The sequence below is a fragment of the Oryzias latipes genome, chromosome 6 (assembly GCF_053564925.1).
Source record: "Oryzias latipes strain Hd-rR chromosome 6, Olatipes_Hd-rR_3.1".
NCBI lineage: Eukaryota > Metazoa > Chordata > Actinopteri > Beloniformes > Adrianichthyidae > Oryzias > Oryzias latipes.
In genome coordinates this window covers 7,766,356-7,790,446 of record NC_136242.1, presented here as the reverse complement: position 1 = coordinate 7,790,446, position 24,091 = coordinate 7,766,356, and the positions used below count along the sequence as shown (strand labels likewise).

Below are 24,091 nucleotides of genomic sequence, written 5' to 3'. Positions count from 1 at the left end.
ATAAATGAATTTCCCCATCGTGGGATGAATAAAGTCATCTAATCTGATCTAATCTAGCAGACGACTTTCCTACAGCTAATCGTGTAGCGGACCAGTCATGCCTTGCGCGTGGTAAACAAGACATTTGGGTAGTTTCTTCCTACTGGGCACAAGATGTCTATTAGATAGCTAATATACATTTACTGTAGATGTCGCCTGGACATCTCTGATAACTCTATATTGTTACTATATTAGAGGTCTACCAATAGTGTTCTGCATATAGATGTCTCCTACACACCTACCTGTACACGTCGGATTTTTGGATAATTTTGTAGGATAATTAGATAACTTGTATACATCTATTGTAGATGTCTATTGAACATCTCAGTCAACTCTATTTGCTTCCTCTATCAGATGTCTCCCAATGGTATTCTGAAAGACACTAAAGTCCTCAGCTTCTGCTCTGAAAGATATTTCTAGACGTCTATGAGGGACTTTTTGAAACATTTACTAGATATGAAATAAATCTATCCATTCATCTTTAGAATTTGTTGGATCCCTTTTGGGGTCACAGGGTTGCTGGTTCCACTTCAGCTGCTGTTGGGCACAGGTGAAGTATACCCTGAACAAGTCGCCAGTCTGTTGTATAATTTTCCTGTTGCTATCTGAAAGAGCCTACAAAGTCCCACTTTCCTGTACAGAAATAGACATTGTATTTGTTTCTGTGGCCATTAGTCCATTCATTTACAAAATGTGGCTTAAATTTTTTTGCAATAACTGAAGTATTTTTTTTCTTCTATATATAACAATTTTAAATTATTTTACTTTAACAGCAATATGCAAGTTCCTTTCAAAATAAAATAAACTCCATTAAGTGTGTCATATAAGATCTTTCTGCTGCAGCAGATTTACTTGAAACAAAACAGCTGGAAAAGCCAAGTCAAGCATATTTCCAGGATTGTGGTTTTGGTATGCCATCATCATTTTTCTCCTTTTACTGTCTCATGCAAAATCAACTTTTTGAGCTTTTAAGTGTATTCTAATTTTCATTCCTCATGAAAAGAAACAAAAACACCATCTAACCCACCATCACACATACTTCTCCCCTCTTCTTTAAATAGGAGCAGTTTTTATCATTATTTAGTGCTGTTACAGTCATAGGATAAAATCTTTTTTAGTGTTTTGGTACATCTAGTTAAAGAAATGATTCATGTCTGTCTGAAACAAAATCAGCACAAACAAGCTCTTTTATTTTTCTAATCAAATGTAGTGATTCTGTAAATCCTGCTCAGTACAGCTGTAAGACACTAGTGAGCATTTCACTAGTTGCTTTAGCCTGAATGTTTCCTAGCCTGTTTTTAACATGGCTATAACGTAGCTGCTGTCTCTCAACCATTAGAGAAACTTTTCTTCATTCTATCTACATCCTTGTCCTTCTCCCTCTAGCCTTTTCTGTTTTGAGCCCCTGATTGGGTTTTCTTTTGCCTTTCCACCTTTAGCGCGCTGTCATCGGATGACTACACGATTCAAACAAAAACAATTAATGGCGCGCTCCAGCATTAGCTGTTGAATTAAAATACGGACTAGAAATAATTTTTACAACTTGGGTTTGGTGCCCTCTGTAGCCTGGCGAGTACGCACTTTTTGCACCTCTGCTCACAGGCAGGTATTTTCCAAACTCTTGTAACTTTTGTGCTATCTTAGATGACCCCACCCTTACATTGACGTGTTCTCCCTACCATGACAAAAGTGGATAAAGGTGGAAAGATTTCATGTAATCCATGGACACCAGTGAAGATCACAAATCATTGAAGACATCCACAATAGATGTATATTAGTTATCTAACAGGCATCTTTTGCTCGGTGGGTAAGGAGACAGAGGAAAAGCCTTCCAGCTTCCACTTCTAAGAAAGGGAAATGTTCACTTGACAGAAAAGAGTTCTACTCAAACTATGGATTTATTGCGTCAGTCATTCCCATACTCTGCATAATATGCAATGACCAACTCAAATATTATGAGGATGCTGCTAATAAAACTGCATATACGATAGATTCTAAGGTTTCTTTCTTATTTTATAATTATTAATATTATAAATTTAAAATACCAGTCTTTGTGACAGTTATCTTATTCTACTTAGTTGCATTTATCAACCAGATTTTAAAAGTCTGTTGAAGTTGACGTTTGGTTCTTAGCTTCCTTTCCCCTTTAATGGTTGAGTTAAGGGAAAATTCGTCACATTGAAATAGGTCCAACACAAAATCTAGTTTACAATAACAGTTTAAATCAACAGTAGATATTTTACAGAGGTTTCCCTTAAAAGTAATGGGAAACCAAATGTATTGACCTATTTTTTCATTAATGTCCATAAACATTTAATTTACACTTTAGACCATGTTTTCAAAGAGAGTTCTAACAACAAACCTTAACTAGTGCATTTGCCAAATCTGAGCTGGTGCTGATGAGATTGATGGGAATCCTGGTCAGGTGTAGCGGCACTTGAACACCTGGACTTGCCCCATCCACCAGAGCATGGAAAGGCATGATACTGATGTAGCCTGACACATATAAAGAAAATAGACTTAACGGGTTAACCATCAAATATTATATGTTAGTGAGAAAAGATCAACATTTAGAACAACTATTAGAAAACGGAAGAAAAACAAGATCACTGCCAGTCACCCTCCACCTGGGTCTCCATGCCAGATCTTGCCTGGTGGGGTACCAATCAAATTTATTCTGTTTTTATAAAGCACTTTCATTAAATGATATAAGACTGGAATCTCCCTGGACAATGATGTTTGCGGATGACATTGTAATTTGCAGTGAGAGTAGAGAGCAGGTGGAGGAACAGCTAGAGAGGTGGAGGTTTGCTCTGGAAAGAAGAGGCATGAAGGTCAGTCATAGTAAGACAGAATACATGTGTCTGAACGAGAGGGATCAAGGTAGAAGCGTTAGGTTACAGGGGGCTGAGGTGAAGAAGGTGCAGGAGTTTAAGTACTTGGGGTCAACAGTTCAGTGTGATGGGGAGTGTGGAAAAGAGGTGAAGAGGCGAGTGCAGGCAGGTTGGAGCGGGTGGAGGAAAGTGTCAGGAGTGTTGTGTGACAGAAGAGTGCCAGCAAGACTCAAAGGAAAGGTGTACAAGACAGTGGTGAGACCAGCTCTGCTCTATGGGTTAGAGACGGTAGCAGTGAGACAGAGACAAGAGGCTGAGATGGAGGTAGCAGAGATGAAGATGTTGAGGTTCTCCTTAGGAGTGACCAGGTTAGACAGGATAAGGAACGAGTACATCAGAGGGACGGCTCATGTTGCCTGTGTTAGCGACAAAGTCAGAGAAGCCAGACTGAGATGGTTTGGACATGTTCAGAGGAGGGATAGTGGATATATTGGTAGAAGGATGTTGGAGATGGAGCTGCCTGGCAGGAGGGCAAGAGGACGGCCAAAGAGGAGATACATGGATGTCTTAACAGAGGACATGAAGTTGGCTAATGTTAGGGTAGAAGATGTCCATGATAGAGTGAGGTGGAAAAGGATGATTCGCTGTGGCGACCCCTGATGGGAAAAGCCGAAAGAGAAAGAAGTAATTGGCTTCCATGAAGAGAACTCGCACTAGAAAATAAAACTAGCAAATAATCTATTTATTATAATTAGTACATTTCATATTCACAAACCAAAATTGTCCCCTACACAACCCCCCCCCCCCCCCCTCCGTAATAATTAAATAAATTGAATTACTCATGTACCATTTCTAACCATGTAAACAAAACAAAAACTATTAATACTTGTGAAAGTTTCCGGTCTTTTAATGTGTGTCATTAATTGGAATGTATGTTTTGAAATGCATAGCCTGCTACTATGTTCTATTTGCTCTGTATGTTTGTTTTATTTAGCATATCAATAAAAAAAATAATTAGATGATTAAAAGAGTAAACGGTCTAGCCTGGCTCTCTGGGTCTCGGTTTTTTTCATGGAGGACGTGTCAGTCCGCACAAACCTACGAACCACCTATAGAGGCCTTTTTGTTCTGAAAAATGATTCATCTGATAGTTTAGCTGTGCCCCGATCATCTTCCGGTCGCTACCTGAGCCAGTTACAAAGTAAACAGTGCGTTCTGAATGTTATGCAGGAGAAGACCGATGAGACATTCAAAAAATACCGTCTAACCAAGGAAACGCATTACAGAGCTAATTACTGAGTAACTCAAAACTCTATTTGCTAATGGGAACCTTCGGAAAACATTCGAACTTACTAGCGCCGAGTCCACTTTGGTTTTCCCTCGCTTAGTTTCAAGTTGGCAGTGTTTAGCACGCATGCGCGTGAAACCCCGGAAATGACGATTAAAAAAAACTTTATTGTAAACGTCAGTTTCAGTACAATATTATTCAAATATGTTGTACATCAATACTATATATAAATAATATAAAATAAAACAGAAAAAATAAGGTAGGAATAAACATTTATTCATTCTTTTTCTGGCGATTCAGCTTCCTCCTTCTAAACCCTGTCTTCTGCATCCTCTAACACGCACTACCTTCATGTCCTGAACTGAAGGATTCACTGCAGGCTCGTTTGGAATGTTAGGTTTACGACACTTGCATCCATGGCAAGACAAAAAAAAGTCTGCTCAGGACAAGCTGAGATGAACATTTTATTTTAATGGTCTTAAACTTTTATTCTTTTATTTTGTTGTGTTGAATGTGAATAAACTGACATTAAAATGTTTTAACTTTATTCACAGATCTCATGTGTGCACACATGCATCAGTAACTCTGTTTTTTTAATTAGTATCCGTTCTGTTTCACTTAACCAAGGGACAAATAGGTGACTATTTGTTTCAGTGCCACAAGATGTGAGTCATGAAGTAATGAGGGGTTTCTGTAGTCTAGTAATTTAATTACAAAAATGTTAACTGTAATTCCTTACGTTACTCTGTTACTGACAAAAATAATTAAATTACAGTAATTCATTACTTTCAGTCATTACCCCCAAACACTTGTCTGTGGGAGTGTCTTGGCTGACACGTCTCTGCAGCATTGTGTTGCAGTCAGAAACTGTGGACCAGCTCTACGCCCTCTTTAGGGTGCTGGAGGGTGTGTGGCAGTTCCTTCATCCAGTCGAAATGTGTTTTGTGGATTTGTAGAAGGCGTTTGACTGCGTCCTGCGTGATTTCATGTGAAGGGTGCTCTGTGAGTTTGGGGTCCGTTCACGAGTGAGGAAAGATTGGAGCGTGACAGAGCTCTCTGTGAGATCGACACACGGATTGGAGCGGCTTCCGCTGTCATGAGATGGGGTGAGAGGCTGGTCAGTAAAACACAGATTAGCCAAACATTCCTTTATTTCAAATAAGTTAATTGTATAAAAAGGCATGCTTCAATTGAACCATAGCTTTAAGATATCTCTTAACAGATGACGTGAAAAAAACATTTCACAACAACCATACAAGAAAAACCAAAACAACTGATACACCTAAAATATGGCTGATCCCAAGAACTTTCAATTTTGGAGATCTTTTTTTGTTTGTTTGCTTTAATATTGATTTTTTGACTGCCTTTAAGCATTAAACGCAATATGCACGAGAGGGCTTTAGTTCTCGGTCTTTCATAATACTCAAAATGTTTCAAAGTCCTGAGAACTTCTACTTTTCTTGTTAGGTGTTGGGATCCACTTGACTCCAATGGAAGTCTGGTTTCTAAAAGTTTAGGATTGTCTTCCTCACACGGCTTGGTTGTTGTAGCTGACGTAGGTGGTTTTTTGTGGGGACACTAAAAGAAAAAGAAGCAAAAAAAAAGAGCATGAGAGATACATCAAGATGAACAATTCACAGGTCAAACCACTATTCTTACTATTTAATGCATTAAGTTAGAATGGTTGCCATATATTTGTCTTTTTACTGGATATATGAAAATTAAAATAATATGTACACTATTCACAATAAATTAGGGATATTGTGAAAAACTCATTGGATGTCATAAACACAGTGTTTGTTTCAATTCACAGATTTTTGTGATATGGAAGCAATTGTACTGAGGTGATAGACACACCTCACTGTGGGTTTTCCACCAAATCGTCTGTGTGCAGTGTATTTGACAGTAAGTCGTTCCAAGTTCATCATTCAAACAGCCACGAACATACAGCATTGCTTAACGGACGAGCAGCATCAGCTGGCCATAGTGTGCCTTCAGGTTGGTAGTAGGCCATCAGATATGGAACGTGAACTTGGTGAGCCTCAAAGTGTCATTAGCAGACTTGGATCAAGACACAGAACTTCTGTCAGAGTTTGTTCCAGACCCATGAGTGGAGCCCCGCCAGTGACTAACTCCAACCATGACCAGTACCTAAGGACCTCTGACCTTTATGGTCCACAAAGCTGCAGGTCCGTTTACCAGAAGTCGCTTCCTGGCCAACTATAGACCAATAACAAACCACCCCTTTATTTAAAAATCCTAGAAAGAGTTGTAGTTAAGCAGCTTTACCGCCACCTACAGGACAATAGCCACTTTGAAGACTTTCAGTCAAACTTTCACCAAATCAAATCAAGTCAAATCAAACTTTATTTATAAAATAGCGCTTTTCATGCAGTTTGCAGCTCAAAGCGCTTTCACATTAAAAACAGAAAACTCACAATATTACAGTAGAAACCCAACCCACCCTTCACCTTTCCCACTCCCCTCCGTTAAAACATATGACCCATGACCCCCACGTACAATGAATAATGACTATACGTAACTGTAAAAAAAATTAAATTATATAAATAAATAAACAAGTAAGACTTGGCTCTGCTTTGAGGAAACAGTATTTGGGAATCCCTTTCATACCAGGAGCCAGCTTGGCCATGGGAGCATCGCCACAGCGCCCACCCAGACTGGGACAACACTGGGTCCACTTCACAGCCGTGAAGCTGCAAAATTAGACTCTAGCTGCCCCAGCAAGGGCAACAACCGTGGCAAAAACCACAGAGCAAGCCGGCAAGCCCTGGCAGAAAAGATCCCCACAAGAAATACTGGGGCTAAAATCCTGATAAGATACTAAAACTAAAGATACAAGATGTATATAAAAACATAAAATTGAGAAAAAAGATGCATGAAATGAAATTAAATAAATAAAATAGCCAATACTAAAACTAATAGAATAAATTAGCAGTTAAAATCAACTAAAAGCTAAATTAAAAAGGTGGGTCTTGAGCCTCTTCTTGAAAACCTCTACAGTCTCTGCGGCCCTGAGGTTCTCCGTCAGGCTGTTCCACAGGCGAAGACCATAATGGCCGAATGAAGCCTCACCATAAGTTTTGGTCCTCACCTTAGGAACAACTAAGAGGCCAGCACCGGAGGACCTCAGAGGGTTCATATTTTAAATGTATATATTTTGAATAACATCACTGAAAGTGCACTAGTTGGACTCTGTAGAATTTATTTAAAAATCCTCCTGCTAACCTATAAGGATTACATGGTATGAAGTTATTACAAATCAATTACCGTTACTGTTTACTGAAATCATGAATGAATGTTTTCTGAAGATAGTTAATCATTAAAGGGCAATGGATTTTGTAACTTGAAAAGAATCTACCTGATCAGAACCAGATCACAAAAACTATGTAAAACTATAAAATTAATTAACTCAGTACAGGGGTGGAATTATATAAACTCGCTTCTTCCCAAGCAATAAATCCAGATCTACTTGACTTTAGTTAAGGATCACTACATTTAATTAAGCAAATGTGACTTACCGGTCTTTGTTTTTTTTCTGGTTTTTTTTTATCTATGCATTTCATCATTTCTGTAATGAGTTTGATAAATCTGTGTAACGGGTTTTATTCTATTGACATCAATCAATCGATCAATCAGTAGCAAAGAACTGCACATTTTGTTCACAGATGGTGAATTTATTAAAGACTGCATAAATAAAATGGTGAAGAACATTTGTCCTGAGAAGAAGCAGGAGTTTGCTCATGTTTGCCTGGAACACTGTGGTCCAGAGAATTGAAGACATTTCATCCGACATTAGCAGACAATTGGAGGCAAAAGGAGCGGAGATTGAGTGTTTTTCATTAGCCTGCGATGAAAGCAGAGGCAAGTCCCACATTTTTATTGCGAGGAGTGGACAATTTCTCTGTGTGCCCTGATGACGCTCCAGACCACCTGCAGACGGAGCTCACTGCTGTAGGTCACGTTTTTATCATTTAAGAAATGATATGCAGCCCCTCCTTATTTTTTACTTTCTTTTTTTTATTATTATACTGCACATAGAAACCATCCAGGAATTGTCTCATTTAGCTGCAGAATTGACAAACTTCCTTAACTTAACCCTTGTGCTATCCTAGGCACTTTAACATTGGGAGTTGGGTCATCTAGACCCACTAGACAGTGCTCTGAACCTTTTCTCTTCAATGATTTGTGATCTTCACTGGTGTCCATGGATTACATGAAATCTTTCCACCTTTATCCACTTTTGTCATGGTAGGGAGAACACGTCAATGTAAGGGTGGGGTCATCTAAGATAGCACAAGGGTTAATCTCACCACCACTTTTTCATTTGGATTACATGCTAAATTACAGTGACTACAGGTTAGAAACCCAAAACCCATGCAGGGAAAGTCAAGCAGTTCCCAGAATTTTTAACTAAGTTTCCAGGCTTCCTATCGACTACTATCTTAGATTCTGATCAAATTATAATATTAGGGGATTTTAATATCCGTGTTGATGATCCCATACTGTCGAGGACAGTGTTTTTCAAATGCCGTGGGAAATTATCAATTTTTGTGCCTGTGCAGTTTAGCGCCTGGCAGAACAATCATTACGCTTCAGTACTCTTCTATACCAGTAGGTGGCAGCAGCAGATAACTCATTGCTTTGTGCTTGGAGTCAAGCGAACTAGTGACACATGCATGCAGCGGCAGGTGGCGTTGACGGTGACATTGTGAATGACAGGACAACGGTGAAAGTGATGCAGTTGTTAAACCTCTTCTGAAAAAAGCCCAGTTTATTTACTAGCAACTTGGCCAACTATTGACCAATATCAAACCTCCCCTTTATTTCAAAAATCCTAGAAAGAGTTGTAGTTAAGCAGCTTTACCGCCAGCTACAGGACAACAGCCACTTTGAAGATTTTCAGTCGGGGTTTAGACCTCACCACAGCACGGAAACTGCACTAGTTAGAGTCTCTAATGACTTGTTGTTGGCCTCAGAAAAGGGACTACTTTCTTTTCTGGTCCTGTTGGACCTCAGTGCAGCCTTTGACACTATCGACCACAGTATTTTACTCCAAAGATTAGAGCAGGACATAGGGATCAGAGGATCTGCCCTCCAGTGGTTTAAATCCTATTTATCCGACAGGTACCAGTTTGTTAATGTAAATGGACAGTCCTCTCTTTGCATTCGAGTTAACTACAGAGTCCCACAGGGCTCAGTTTTGGGACCCATCCTGTTTATGATCTACATGCTTCTCTTAGGAAATATAATTAGGAAATACAGCATTGATTTTCACTGTTATGCAGATGATACACAGTTGTATTTATCTACTAAACCTGAAGAAAATGACAATATAGAGAAACTGAATGCCTGCATCAGAGACATCAAGACCTGGATGACAATTAATTACCTCCTCCTGACCCCAGAAAAAACTGAGGTCATTATACTCGGTCCTACAAACCTCAAAGATGCTCTGTCTGCTCAGATAGTCTCCCTGGATGGTGTAAGTATAGCCCCCAATTCCACAGATAGAAACCTTGGGGTTTTATTTGACCAGGATTGATCATTTTAGGCTCATATATCTCAGGCTTTTGAAAACTGCCTTTTTTCAACTACAGAATATAGCTAAGATCAAAAATATACTTTCCAAAAGTGATACTGAAAAACTCATCCATTCATTTATTACATCTAGACTGGATTACTGTAACTCTTTGTTAGCAGCGTGTCCTAGTTCTTTAAGAAGTCTCCAGCTTGTTCAGAATGCAGCTGCTAGATTGTTAGCAGTAACTATCAAAAGAGATCACATCACTCCTGTGTTAGTTTCACTTCACTGGCGCTAAGTTGATTCTAGAATCAAGTTCAAAATCCTCCTGTTAACCTATAAGGCCTTTCATGGTATAGCCCCGTCCTATATTAAAGACCTCATAGTCCCTTACCACCCAAACAGAACACTTCACTCCCAAAATGCAGGACTGCTTGTGGTTCCTAGAATTAGTAAAAGTACAGTTGGAGATCCTCCAGTATTATCCTCCACACTAAAGGGATCAAAACTGTGAATTAACACATGTGGAATTATATACATAACAAAAAAGTGTGAAACAACTGAAAACACGTCATATTGTAGGTTCTTCATAGAAGCCACCTTTTGATTACTGCTTTGCACACTCTTGGCATTCTCTTGATGAACCTCAAGAGGTAGTCACCTGAAATGGTCTTCCAACAGTCTTCCCAGAGATGCTTAGCACTTGTTGGCCCTTTTTCCTTCATTCTGTGGTCCAGCTCACCCCAAACCATCTGGATTGGCTTCAGGTCCGGTGACTGTGGAGGCCATGTCATCTGGCGCAGCCCCCCATCACTTTCCTTCTTGGTCAAATAGCCCTTAAACAGCCTGGAAGTGTGTTTGGGGTCATTGTCCGGTTGAAAAATAAATGATGGTCCAACGCAAACCGGATGGAATAGCATGCTGCTGGAAGATGCTGTGGTAGCCATGCTGGTTCAGTATGTCTTCAATTTGGAATAAATCCCCAACAGTGTCACCAGCAAAGCACCCCCACACCATCACACCTCCTCCTCCATGCTTCACGGTGGGAACCAGGCATGTAGAGTCCATCCGTTCACCTTTTCTGCGTCGCACAAAGACACGGTGGTTGGAACCAAAAATCTCCAATTTGGACTCATCAGACCAAAGCACAGATTTCTACTGGTCTGATGTCCATTCTTTGTGTTCTTTAGCCCGAACAAGTCTCTTCTGCTTGTTGCCTTTCTTTAGCAGTGGTTTCCTAGCAGATATTCTACCATGAAGGCCTGATTCACACAGTCTCCTTTGAACAGTTGTTGTAGAGATGTGTCTGCTGCTAGAACTCTGTGTGCCATTGACCTGCTCTCTAATCTGAGCTGCTGTTAACCTGCCATTTCTGAGGCTGGTGACTCGGATGACTTATCCTCCACAGCAGAGGTGACTCTTGGTCTTCCTTTCCTGGGGCGGTCCGCATGTGAGTCAGTTTCTTTGTAGCGCTTGATGGTTTTTGTGACTGCACTTGGGGACACTTTCACAGTTTTCCAAATTTTTCGGACTGACTGACCTTCATTTTTTAAAGTAATGATGGCCACTCGTTTTTCTGTACTTAGCTGCTTTTTTCTTGCCATAATACAAATTCTAACAGTCTATTCAGTAGGACTACTAGCTGTGTATCCACCTGACTTCTGCACAACTGATGGTCCCAACCCTATTTATAAGGCAAGAAATCACACTTATTAAAGCTGACAGGGCACACCTGTGAAGTGAAAAACATTTCAGGTGACTACCTCTGGAAGCTCATCAAGAGAATGCCAAGAGTGTGCAAAGCAGTAATCAAATCAAAAGGTGGCTACTATGAAGAACCTACAATATGACATATTTTTAGCTGTTTCACACTTTGTTGTTATGTATATACTTCCACATGTGTTAATTCACAGTTTTGATCCCTTTAGTGTGAATCTACAATTTTCATAGTCATGAAAATACTGGAGGATCTGTCCTCCAGCACTGTATCCTCTGCTCTCCATTGCCTGAGACATTCACTGAGCACACTGTCAGTTGAGCTTGATGTATTCATGCATCTTGGATGTTTCATCCTGGATAGTGGCTTCTACGCTCACTTGTCCTTGGCCTCCTTCCATGCGGCTAGCATACAGTCTCAGGGTGCTGGATTTGGGATGGAACCGTCCATGCATGGTAAGGAGCTTTCGTGTTTTAACATCCGTGGTCTGTTTCTCTTTCTTTGGCCATCTTATTATTCCTGCAGGGTATCTGATAACTGGCAGTTCATAGCTGTTTATTGCCCGGGTCTTGTTTTTGCCATTGAGCTGGCTTCTCAGGACTTGCCTTACTCGTTGGAGATATTTAGCTGTTGGAGCTTTCCTTGTTGCCTGCTCCAGGTTGCCATTTGCCTGCAGAATTCCAAGGTACTTGTAACTGTCTTCAATGTCTGCTATTGTTCCTTCTGGGAGTGAGACCCCTCCTGTGTGGATTACCTTGCCTCTCTTTGTCACAATCCGGCTGCATTTCTCAAGCCCGAATAACATCCCAATGTCAGTACTGTAGATCCTGGTGGTGTGGATCAGGGAGTCAATGTCACGCTCGCTCTTAGCATATAGCTTGATGTCATCCATGTATAGGAGGTGACTGATGGTGGCCCCATTTCTGAGTCGGTATCCATAGCCAGTCTTGGTGATTATTTGGCTGAGGGGGTTCCGACCTATGCAGAACAGCAGTGGGGACAGAGCATCACCTTGGTATATCCTCATTTGATGGACACTTGTGCAAGTGGCTTGCTATTGGCTTCAAGGGTGGTTTTCCACAGCTTCATTGAGTTTCCTATGGAGGCTCTTAGAGTCCTGTTGATGTTGTACAGCTCCAAGCATTCAGTGATCCATGTGTGTGGCATTGAGTCATAGGCTTTCTTGTAATCAATCCAGGCTGTGAACAGGTTGGTGTGCCGTGAGCTGCAGTCTTGAGCGACTGTTCTGTCAACCAGGAGTTGGCATTTGGCTCCTCTGGAGTCTCTACCAATGCCCTTCTGTGTGTTACTCATAAATTGATCCGTGTGCCTATTTATCTTGGTGGCAGTGATGCCTGACATGAGCTTCCATGATGTGGAGAGACAGGTTAGGGCAGTAGATGAATGGGACTTCACCCTTTGAGGGATCCTTCTGTATCAGGATTGTTCGCCTTTCCGTTAAGTATTTAGGGTGAGTCCCATCTCTTAGCAGCTGGTTCATTTGTGCTGCCAGGCGCTCGTGGAGTGCGGTGACTTTCTTTAGCCAGCAGGCATGTATCATGTCAGGGCCCAGTGCTGTCCAGTTCTTCATACCTGAGACTCTTTCTTGAATGTCTGCCACTGTAATGGTTACTGGATTCTGTTCAGGGAGGTTGCTATGTTCTTTTCTCAGAGAGACCAGCCACTGGGCATTGCTGTTATGTGCTGTCTCTTTCTCCCATATACTTTTCCAGTACTGTTCATTTTGTTTTGACCCTGCCACTGAGCTTACACTTTCACAGGTTGAGTTGCGAACAGCCTGTTTATCCGTCTGGCTTCATTGTCTCTTGTGTACCTCTTTAGGCGGCTGCTCAAGGCTAAGAGCCTTTGTTTGGCAGTTTCCAGTGCTTCCGGCATGGGCATCTGGCTGTATCTCTTTGGTATTTGCTTTCTCATTGTACCTCTTTGAGCCTCTGTCAGCTTCCTCACATCCTTCCGAGTTGCCTTGATTTTGGCCTCTAACCGTTGATTCCATGGTGGGTATTGTTTTCTCCCATGGTTGCTCTTATAGCCAAGCATCTCAAGGATCACTGCTGCTGAAGTGTAAACCAGTTCATTGGTTTATGTGATTGTTGTGGTAGGAATTGCCCTCAATTCACAGTTTCCAGAGGACTTTCAGGAGGTACATCATTTAACTGTTGTAGCTGGCGTCGGGGTTGCCTGTTGTTCATTCTAGACATGATCATGTCTTTCAGGTCAGTTGCTGCCTCGCTCAGCGTATCTGTGGTTGTTGGGGCTGTGTATCCAGGCAATGAACAGGGGTTGTGTATTTGTACTATACCACTTCAATCTCAACTTGTGATAGGAGTTGCCGTTGGTGGATGTTCGAGCATTGGGCTGCCAGTTGTTTGGCAGTTAGCCTTGATTGTGGGTTTCGAAGCATCCATTCATTCCACATGAGCTCTGGTACAATATCATCGGGAGCAACTCCAACCCAGCCAGCCCTCCCATCTACCCTTCCTAACACCCTCCCTCCTTCCCTTGACCGAAATAAATAAATAGATAAGGAAAGAAAACAAAGTCTTTTTTAATTTTTTTGTTTATTTATCTTTGGTGGCCTGCGATCTACCCTCATGTGCTTGAAGATCGACCAGTCGATCGTGATCGATGTAATGAGCACCCCTGCCGTAAACACTCTGTGCTTCAAGCTGGAATGCAAGCAAGCAGTGAAACCCAAAACAGCTGTCAAAAGCCAGATTGTATAACTTTACAGTAACTCACCACTGGGCTTCATCCCCAGGCTCTGTTCTGTCTTCATTTCACCGTTGGGCCGCTCTGCTGCCAGATGCGATAGTTTGGTGGTCAAGGTGGCAGCAGTGACGATGGCCTTAAAGCTGCGCTTGCGTTTTGGAACATTTTGCTCAGGGTGGAAGATAATGGTGTAGACTTTAGGCATATAGAGCATTCCCAAAGAAACAGAAGCGCTGAGACCAAGGGAGATGGTCAATGTTGCTGTCTGGATGTACATCTGCACATGAAAAGAAAAACAAAAAACTGAAGGAGAAGGGGGGCAGTGAGAGGGAGCAGTCTATGGGAAATTCCACTCCTAACATCAATGTTGGTATGTTAGGAGTGGACTGAGTTCTGCGGCACAGAGGCTGAAAGTTTTAACCCACCTGAGTGATCTGAAAGTACATATTGTTTTACTACAGGAAACCCACTTATTTAAATCAGCTGATTATCTCCTGTGCTGCTCACAATTCCCCTTCTTGTACATGGTTAGCTATAACTCCAAACAAAGAGGAGTTGCTGTTTTAATAAGTAAAAATATTAGGTTCACTCATAAGGATACATTTACTAACCCCAAAGGCTGATTTGAAGGTTATGTCTATTTTACATAATTATTAAGTACTTCATCTTTGACATGTGATTTATTAATTCTTAAGGATTCTTAATGACCTGAAACTGTGCTGTTAAGGCACAGATATCTGATAAAAAGTTATGAACTGGATTATGATAAATCATGTAATGAAAATGGTACAGTTGAACAGGGGTGGGATTGTGAAAATTCACTTTCATTCATTACCTTCAAAACAATCTTTGATTTAATGTCTAATTATCCTAAGTTGGATACATCTTTGTATGAATGTATAACTGCTGATTGCATTGCTTTGTCTATTATTCTTGCTTTGATTGCTTGAAATAAACCATATCTTTCAAAATTTCAAATCTTGTACTGAATAAATGGAAGATTAGGACAGTTGGTCATATTAACCCTTGATGACCCCACCCTTGCATTGACGTTTTCTCCCTACCATGACAAAGGTGGATAAAGGTGGAGAGGATTTCATGTAATCCATGGACACCAGTGAAGATCACAAATCATTGAAGAAAAAAGGTTCAGAGCACTGTCTAGTGGGTCTAGATGACCCAACTCCCAATGTTAAAATTCCTAGTAAAGCACAAGGGTTAAAAGCATTCAGACAGATCCATAGCCAGAATTGATCACTAGAATACAATGATAGCTCCCTCAGACTCCCATTTTGCCATGGGCAGGTAAATTGTGTCATTTGTATTAGATACCAATTTGTAAATTTTGGAAGTGAGCTTTGGGTTGTTAGGGTCTGTGAATTGCATTACTGTAGGAGGGAGTTCTAGGTCTATTTGGGTCAAGCAGTATTTAGTACTTCTTATTAATTTGAGTTGCTGGTATCCTAGAAATTTGTTTTTGCTAATCCAATGAATTGAGGATAGTGTTGGGAGAGGTATAAACAATCTTTTCTGAATAATATGATGAAACTGTTGGATCCCTTTGTTCTTCCATGAAGTAAAGTGAATTATGTCTTCGTTGAGTAATATGTCATTGTTGTTCCAAATGGGTATGAGTTTGCATAGAAATATTGTGGAGTTATTTTTTTTTTGGAAAGTCCCACCAGGCTTTTAGAGATGAGCTGATGTTTAAACTTCTGAAGCACTTGTGATGCTTAATTTTGGAACCGAAAAAAGGCCAATTAGAAATATCTAGGTTATCACTGATCTATGAGAATCCAGGATTCGTCTAAAAGACCAGGTTTAAGCTATTTTTTGCAAAAAATAATCTATTTGCGCAGTAGTAATCCTGAACGCTAGGTAAGCTCAGTCCTCCTCTGTCTTTAGATTTCTGAATAGTTTTCAGTCTGATCCTTGGTGGTTTACCTTACATTGTCTGATTTTAAAGAATTTATTTGTAAATTATGGTGGAAAATAGGTATTCAGTCACCTACTAAGAAGCAAGTTTTCTGGCTCTCACAGACAAGCAACTTCTTCTGTAAGATGATCCTCTGTCCTCCTCTGGTTACCTGTATTAATGGCACCTGTTTGAACTGGTTATCTATATCAGTGTTTTTCAACCAATGTGTAGTGTGCCGCGGGAGAAGGTCAGGTGTGTCATGGGAAATTACCCATTCACTGATCTAAAAACTTTTACCATCTCCAGGATGTCAGCCCTGTGTTCAACCAAAGATCGTAAAATACTTTTTTATTTGTTTTTATTTGATTCTATTGAAGACACTTTGATTAGAATGACGGTACCGTGATTTAGCCGCAGCTTCAGCTCTGTTTGCGGAAAAGTCCCGCCCCTTTAACTGTCTCCAACAATCATTCTTGGAGGCTTAATCACACGTCATCAGTCTGACCAACCAGAAGTGGTTAAAGTCTTCACTTCCTTGTTCCGATTCTGCTCCTAAAGTCTCTCAGTTCTAACAAAAATACCAGCTAAAGCTCGTCTTTAGCGGTGTAGCTTTCCACAGAATCCGGTGTCAGACCGTGGAACAAGTGAACAAAACAATGGAGCTCAGAGAAGAGAGTTTCGCACTACATCTCCCATGATGCATAGGGTTAAAGTGACAGCATCTCAGCACAATGAGTCTCCCCTCTTAAACGTCTTGAAACCACAACGAACACACATCAACCAGTTTTTAAATTTTCTTGATAAAATTAGAGGTCAACAGTTTAGTTCTCCTTCAAGGTTTGTGTTTATTAACAGCCAAACATCCCAGAGTTTGGTCCAAGTCGTCTTTCTAACTGAAACACTTTTCTAATAACGTCTGGATTATTTTATATGTTAAACTTAAGAAGAAGTAACAACAACATTTAAGAAACAGGATTGAGGTCAAGTGGCCAACAGACACAATTAAACTAAATTAAAATAATTTAATCATCTAAAAACAAATAAAACATATTTGTTAAAGTTTTCAAAGACTTCATTTTTGATTAAGACAAAAGAAAAACTAATAAAACTTCAACATTTTCACTTTTTGTGTAGCTACAGAAAACGTAAATATAATGTTAGTCTTTTTGTGTAAAATTTATTAAACATTTTGTGATGATATTGTTCAAAAATTACAGTTGCCTTTGCACCAACATTTAAAAAATAAATCACTATTTAGACAGAATATAGTTTTTTTTTTTTTTATGGTTACATAGAATTGCATGTTAATAAACTGAAGGGGAAAACAACTTCCAGGGTAAAATGTCAAATAATTTAGTTGAAAATTTTTACTGAAAACTAACTTAACTTTTATTACATCTTTAAGAAAAAACAGGTGCAACTTCCAGCTTTTCTGCCACAATTATCACAAAAATGCATGTGAGATCATGGAGGTACTGTACATCAAACTAACAGACTAAAAAGGACAATAGAGTTTCTCCTTTTTTAATTTTTTGGACGCTGGTGTTCCACGGGATTTTTGTCAAGGATAAAGTGTGCATTGGCTCAAAAAAGGTTGAAAAACACTGATCTATATCAAAGACATCAGTCCACAACCTCAAACAGTCACACTCCAAACTCCACTATGGAGACCAAAGAGCTGTCTAAAGACACCAGAAACCAAATTGTTGACCTGCACCAGGCTGGGAAGACTGAATCTGCAACAGGTAAGCAGCTTGGTGTTAAGAAATCAACGGTGGGTGCAATTTTTAAGAAATGCAGGACATACAAAACCACTCATAATCTCCCTCCATCAGAGGCTCCCCACAAGATCTCACTCCGTGGTGTCAGAATGATCACAAGAACGGTGAGCAAAAATCTCAGAATCACACGGGGGACCTAGTGAATGACCTGCTGAGAACTGGGACCAAAGAAACAAAGGGTTCCATCAGTAACACACTATGGCGCAAGGAACTCAAACCCTGCAGTACCAGATATGTCCCCTTGCTAAAGCCAGTCCATGTGCAGGCCCGTCTAAAGTTTGCTAGAGAGCATTTGGATGATCCAGAAGCAAGGGCATTGAAGATGAGACATAGCTGGGTCGTTCAGCATGACAACAATCCCAAACAAACTGTTCGGGTAATGAAGGAGAGGCTTCGTAAGAAGCATTTCAAGGCCATGGAGTGGCCTAGCAAGTCTCTAAATCCCTACCTCAAAGAAAATCTTTGGAGGGAGTTGAAAGTCCATGTAACCTACCAGCAGCCCCAAAACATCACTGCTCTAGAGGAGATCCGCATGGAGGAATGGGCCATAATACCAGCAACAATTTGTAAAAACCTTGTATAGACTTACATAAAACTTTTGACTAACAAAGTATTTAGTAAAACTTTTGTTTTTTGTTTTTCCACCATAGTTTACAAATAAATTCTTTAAAAACAAGACAATGTGATTTCTGTTTTTTTTCTCTTAATTTGCGTCTCATAGTTGAGGTATATTTACAATAAAATTACAGACTTTTCTCACCTTTTTATATGGGAGAATTTGCACAATTGGTGGCTGACTAAATATACACACACATACACATATATGTTACGCCATCATAATCCATGAGAGACAATGAAACACGTCATGCTCAGTTTCAGGCTCAGACGTCCAAAATAGGTCTGAGAGGATACATGCACAGAATGTGGAGTGAATCTTTGCCTCAACACCCACAATCAATGCTAACTGCCAAGCAACTAGTAGCTCAATGTTCCAACATCCAATTGGCACCTCCTATTACAACTTGAGATTTAAGCGGTCCAACACAAATGCAACTCCATAAGTGCCAGAACACCAGGTCAAAGAGGAGGCTATGCCACATACAACAGCAGAGCAGATTGACCAAGGCTCGAAACTGAACAGTACTGGAAAAGTATACGGGAGACAGCAGATAACAACAATGCCCAGTGCCTGGTCTCTCTGAGCAAAGAACACAGCAACGTCCCTGAACAGAATCCAGTAACCATCACAGAGACATCCAAGAAAGAGTCTCAGGTATGAAAAACTGGACAGCACCAGGCCGTGACATGATACAAGCCTACTGGCTAAAGAAACTCACCGCACTCCACAAGCGCCTGGCAGCACAAATGAACCAGCTGCTAAGAGCTGGCTAACAGAAGGGCGAACAATCCTGATCCAGTAGGATCCCTCAAAGGGTGCAGCGCCATCAAACTAACATCCAATAATCGTTCTCTCCACAACATGGAAGCTCATGTCAGGCATCATTGCAATGGCAAGCTACTTGCACAGGTTTCTATCAAATGTGGGATATACCTAGTTGACGCTATGTCCCTACTACTGTACTGCATAGGTCTGAACTCCCTCAGCCAAAAAATACAGATTCAGAAATGGGGCCACCATCAGCCACCTCCTCTACATGGATGACATCAAGCTATATGCTAAGAGCCTGCATGACATTGAGTCCCCTATCCACACCACCAGGATCTACAGTACTGACATTGCGATGTCATTCGGGCTTGAGAAATGTAGCCGGATGGTGACAAAGAGAGGCAAGGTAGTCCACACAGGAGGGGTCTCACTCCCAGTAAGAACAATAGAAGAAATTGAAGACAGTTACAAGTACCTTGGAATTTCACAGGCAAATGGCAACCTGGAGCAGGCAACAAGGAAAGCTGCAACAGCTAAATACCTCCAACAAGTAAGGCAAGTCCTGAGAAGCCAGCTCATTGCAAAAATAAGACCTGGGCAATAAACAGCTATGCACTACCAGTTATCAGATACCCTGCAGGAATAATAAGATGGCCAAAGAAAGATAAACAAACCACGGATGTTAAAACACGAAAGCTCCTCACCATGCATGGACGGTTCCATCCAAAATCCAGCACCCTGAGACTGTATGCTAGCCGCAAGGAAGGAGGCCAAGGACTAGTGAGCGTAGAAGCCACCATCCACGATGAAACATCCAAGATGCATTAATACATCAAGCTCAAGGCCTCATCTGACAGTGTGCTCAGTGAATGTCTCAGGCAATGGAGAGCAGAGGATACAGCGCTGGAGGACAGATCCTCATTGGTGGACAAACCCTGCATGGGATGTACCACCGGACCATAACTGAAGTGGCTGATATCACGAAGTCCTACCAATAGCTAAAAAGGGCTGACCACAGGACAGCATTAAAGCACTCATCCTGGCAGCTCAGGAACAAGCCCTAAACACCAGAGCGATAGAGGCTCAGATCTACCACACTACACAATACCCAAGGTGTTGGCTGTGCCAAGATGCGCCTGAAACAATCCAGCACATAACTGCAGGGTGTAAGATGCTGGCAGGGAAAGCATACATGGAGCGCCACAATCAAGTGACTGGAATAATATACAACAACATGTGTGCAGAATATGGACTGGAAACCCCAAGGTCAAAATGGGAAACACCTCCGAAGGTGGTAGAGAAGGAGAGAGCAAAGATGATAAATGGCGTATACTTATGTAGCGCTTTTCTACCTACAAGGCCCAAAGCACTTTACAGTCACAGACGCATTCACACACTGGTGGCGGGTCAACCGCCGAACACTGGCGCCAACCTTCCACCAGAGGCAAGGCAGGGTTCAGTGTCTTGCCCAAGGACACTTCGACTCATGGGCGTGCAAGGCGGGAATCGAACCTGTAATATTACAATCATGGGTCGACCACCCTACCGCTGTATCCCACAGCCGCCCCCTGTGGGACTTCCAGATCCAGACTGATAGAATGGTAATGGCGAACCAACCAGACATTGTAATGGTGGATAAAGAACAGAGGAAAGCCGTTGTGGTGGATGTGGCAGTATCAAGCGATGGGAACATCAGGAAGAAGGAACATGAGAAACTGGAGAATTACCAGGGACTCAGAGAAGAACTGGAGAAAGCATGGAAACTGAAGGTGACAGTGGTGCCTGTGGTAACTGGAGCACTCGGGGCAGTAACCCCCAAGCTGGAGGAATGGCTACAACAGATACCTGGAAAGACCTCAGACCTCTCAGTCCAGAAAAGCCAAATGGTAGGAATAGCTAAGGTACTGCAGGACCCTCATCTGGCAGTATTTCGAGTATTTCCTGTTGAGTTCCTAAATAAAAGGAACCTTTTGATTCTGAGCTTTCTGCGTCCTGCATATTGTGTCCACACGGTTACTGACAACGAGATTTTAGGAAACAACCTTCTTTACTTAGTTCGAGCATCGAAGATGGGTCATGGCTGGGTTTTCCAACATGACAATGACCCGAACCAGACCTCAACCCAATAAAAATCTTTGGAGGGAGCTCAATCTTCATGTTTCTAACCAACAGCCCAGAATCCTGACTGATCTAGAGAAGATCTGTGTGGAGAAGAATGTGCCAAAATCCCACCTGTGGTGTGTGCAAACCTGCTGAAAAACTGCAGGAAATGTTTGACCTGTGTAAATCTTGCCATGTGATTTCTAGAATTCTTTTTTTTTTTTTGGGGGGGGGGGGGGGTTGTATCTCACTGTGGACATGCACCAAGGATTAAAATGTCAGACCTCTCCATAATTTTTAAGAGGAAGAACTAGCAAAATGACAGGGTGCTGAATTACTTGTTTGCCTTTTTCTATATAGGAGGACATTGTGTTAGTGATGTAAAATATGTTTTAAAGGAATACAGCTCCAAACATCATAATGACGTGGTTTGATTGCGATGCATCTACCAGACTTAAAGTATTAGGTTGACCACAATGTAGAGGGATGTGAGGGAACCATTTGGAAATGTGTGAGCACAGAGGAAAATCTGCGGTGTAGTATACTATACATTTTTACACCCATGTGTGAACTGTGTGCACCAACTGAAAACTAAGCTTGTTGACAGAGAGAACTGGCTTACACATACGCTCCCATTTTTTCATCATTTCTCTTTATTGTCAGGATGTAAAATGAATGTTAAGGAATGTTTTTGTCTGTCATTTTTAAAACTTATGTGAATTATCAGGTTAATCAAATAGATATACTTACCCTTTCTTCTGATTGTGCAGTGCCAAAGAAGATCGGGATAAAAGCAAGCCAGATGATGCATGTGGTGTACATGGTGAAACCAATAGGTTTAGCCTCATTAAAGGTTTCTGGTACACTGCGTGTCTTGATGGCATAAACAGTGCATGTGACCATTAAAAGGATGCTGTAGCCCAAGGAACAGATCAGTGACAGGTCAGAAATGTCGCATTTGAGGATACCGCGCGCATTTTCGGGGTTTTGAGTTCGTTGCTCGCCATAATCCACAAAGGTGTGTGGTGGATTGGTAGCAAACCACACAAGGACACCCAGCAGCTGAAGTGAGATAAGTGAGAAGGTGATGACCACTTGAGAAGCTGGTGAGATGAAGCGAGGCGGTGTGACAGCTTTCTTTCCTTGTCTGAAGATGCGGTGGATGCGGTTGGTCTTGGTAAAGAGAGCAGCATAGCTGAAGCACATGCCAAGGCCCAGTAAGATGCGTCGGAAGGAGCAGACCACAACATCAGGAGCAGCGATCATAGGAAAGGTAACAATGTAACACAAAAAGATACCTGTTAGTAAAACATAGCTCATCTCTCGACCTGAGGCACGCACAATAGGTGTGTCGTTGTAGCGGACAAAGATGACAGTAACAAAAGTTGTAGCAATTATTCCAAGAACTGAAATTAAGATTGCCAGTACAGCCCACGGTGAATGCCACTCTATCTTAATGATAGGAATAGGGTGGCACATAGTGCGGTTTTGGTTTGGTCTCTTTTCGTAAGGGCAGAGCTCGCAGGTGAACTCGTTGGCTTGGAAATGGTATCCCTCGCAGTGCTCGCAGTGCCAGCAGCACGGCATGCCCTTCACCACTTTCTTCCTCTCTCCAGGGCTGCAGGGCATGCTACACACTGAAGATGGTCGGGAAGAATCACTTGCATCCCACTGCAGGGCCTCCATCTGAGGGTGACAAGAAACCAGGATAGATCAAATACACTTTCCAGCAGCCCTGAAAGACTTCAACATAATGACCTTTCTTTGAATCAGTCATTGAAAAAAATGAAAGGGTGGGAGAAAAAAAGCCCTGACCACTATTATTTATGTATTATTACTATTATTATTGTTATTATTATTAATATTATTATTAAAGGCGGCAGTGGCTCAGGCGGTTGAGCAGGTCAATGATCGAAGGGTCGGCGGTCAACTGTTGTTGTGTCCTTGGACAAGACACTTCACCCTCCCTGCCCCCAGTGTCGCTCCACTGGTGTGTGAATGTGCATGAATGTCCCGGTGATGGTAAACTGGCAGCCACGCCTCTGTCATTCTGCCCAGAGGAGCTCCCAGGGGAGCTGTGGCTACTATCCCCAAGTATCAATGAATAATGGACACATTGTAAGAAATTTGAGCTTCTGGATTCATTAGTGTGGTTAGGTATTTAGGTTTCTGTCTTTGTGTTGTTGTTGTCGGAGTGTCCTGTTTTTGTCCTGTCAGTTAACCCTTGTTTTGTCCCACTCACAAAAGTTTTGGCTTCCCAAACCCTTGGATTCAATTGCTCCTGGGTTCTTTCTGGTTACGAGCCGTAACAACTGCTCGCTGACGCACATTTCTAATTCAACCAATCACATGCCAGCAAGTCAATGCATTTAGACACGTAGACATGGTCCAGACAACCTGCTGCAGTTCAAACCGAGCATCAGAATAAGGAAGAAAGGTGATTGAAGTGACTTTGGTTGTTGGTTCCAGATGGGCTGGTCTGAGTATTTTTAGAAACTGCTCATCTCCCGGGAGCTTCACCCACAACCATCCCTAGGGTTTACAGAGAATGGTCTGAAAAAGAGGAAATATCCAATGAGCTGCAGTTCTGTGGGGGCCGAAATGCCTTGTTGATGCCAAAGGTCAGAGGACAATGACCGGTTCCAGGTGATGGAAAGACAACAATAACTCAAATAATCACGGGTTCCAACAGAGGTCTGCGGAAGAGCATCTCTGAACACACAATACGTCCAGCCTTGATGCAGTTGGACTACAG

The 24,091-nt window shown here is 41.6% G+C and overlaps 2 protein-coding genes and 1 long non-coding RNA gene across 8 annotated transcripts in view; 1 reads left to right on the top strand and 2 right to left on the bottom strand.

Annotated features, from left to right (window-relative positions):
• Nucleotides 1-4,305, bottom strand: part of pot1 (protection of telomeres 1 homolog) — a 51,678-nt gene extending 47,373 nt beyond the window's left edge. For all 4 annotated transcript variants that reach the window (XM_078948346.1, XM_023955552.2, XM_023955554.2 and 1 more), the window contains exons 1-2: nucleotides 4,227-4,305; nucleotides 2,402-2,535 (exon numbers count right to left, since the gene is read on the bottom strand). In XM_078948346.1, the coding sequence (XP_078804472.1) occupies nucleotides 2,402-2,521 (120 nt within the window). In that variant the 5' untranslated portion in view covers nucleotides 2,522-2,535; nucleotides 4,227-4,305. The remainder of the gene's footprint in view (nucleotides 1-2,401; nucleotides 2,536-4,226) is intronic.
• Nucleotides 4,306-4,342: 37 nt separating this feature from the next.
• On the top strand, nucleotides 4,343-23,086 carry LOC144992411 (uncharacterized). 3 transcript variants are annotated; one of them, XR_013656330.1, is made up of 3 exons: nucleotides 4,343-4,420; nucleotides 22,490-22,609; nucleotides 22,953-23,086. It is a non-coding gene; the product is annotated as an uncharacterized LOC144992411 (long non-coding RNA). The 3 variants fall into 3 exon arrangements; XR_013656329.1 differs by lacking the exon at nucleotides 4,343-4,420 and adding an exon at nucleotides 5,137-5,278; XR_013656328.1 differs by lacking the exon at nucleotides 4,343-4,420 and adding an exon at nucleotides 5,138-5,267.
• Nucleotides 5,295-24,091, bottom strand: part of grm8b (glutamate receptor, metabotropic 8b) — a 110,013-nt gene continuing 91,216 nt past the window's right edge. The window contains exons 8-10 of the mRNA XM_023955550.2: nucleotides 22,087-23,022; nucleotides 14,181-14,427; nucleotides 5,295-5,739 (exon numbers count right to left, since the gene is read on the bottom strand). Of these exons, the coding sequence (XP_023811318.1) occupies nucleotides 5,690-5,739; nucleotides 14,181-14,427; nucleotides 22,087-23,022 (1,233 nt within the window). The 3' untranslated portion in view covers nucleotides 5,295-5,689. The remainder of the gene's footprint in view (nucleotides 5,740-14,180; nucleotides 14,428-22,086; nucleotides 23,023-24,091) is intronic.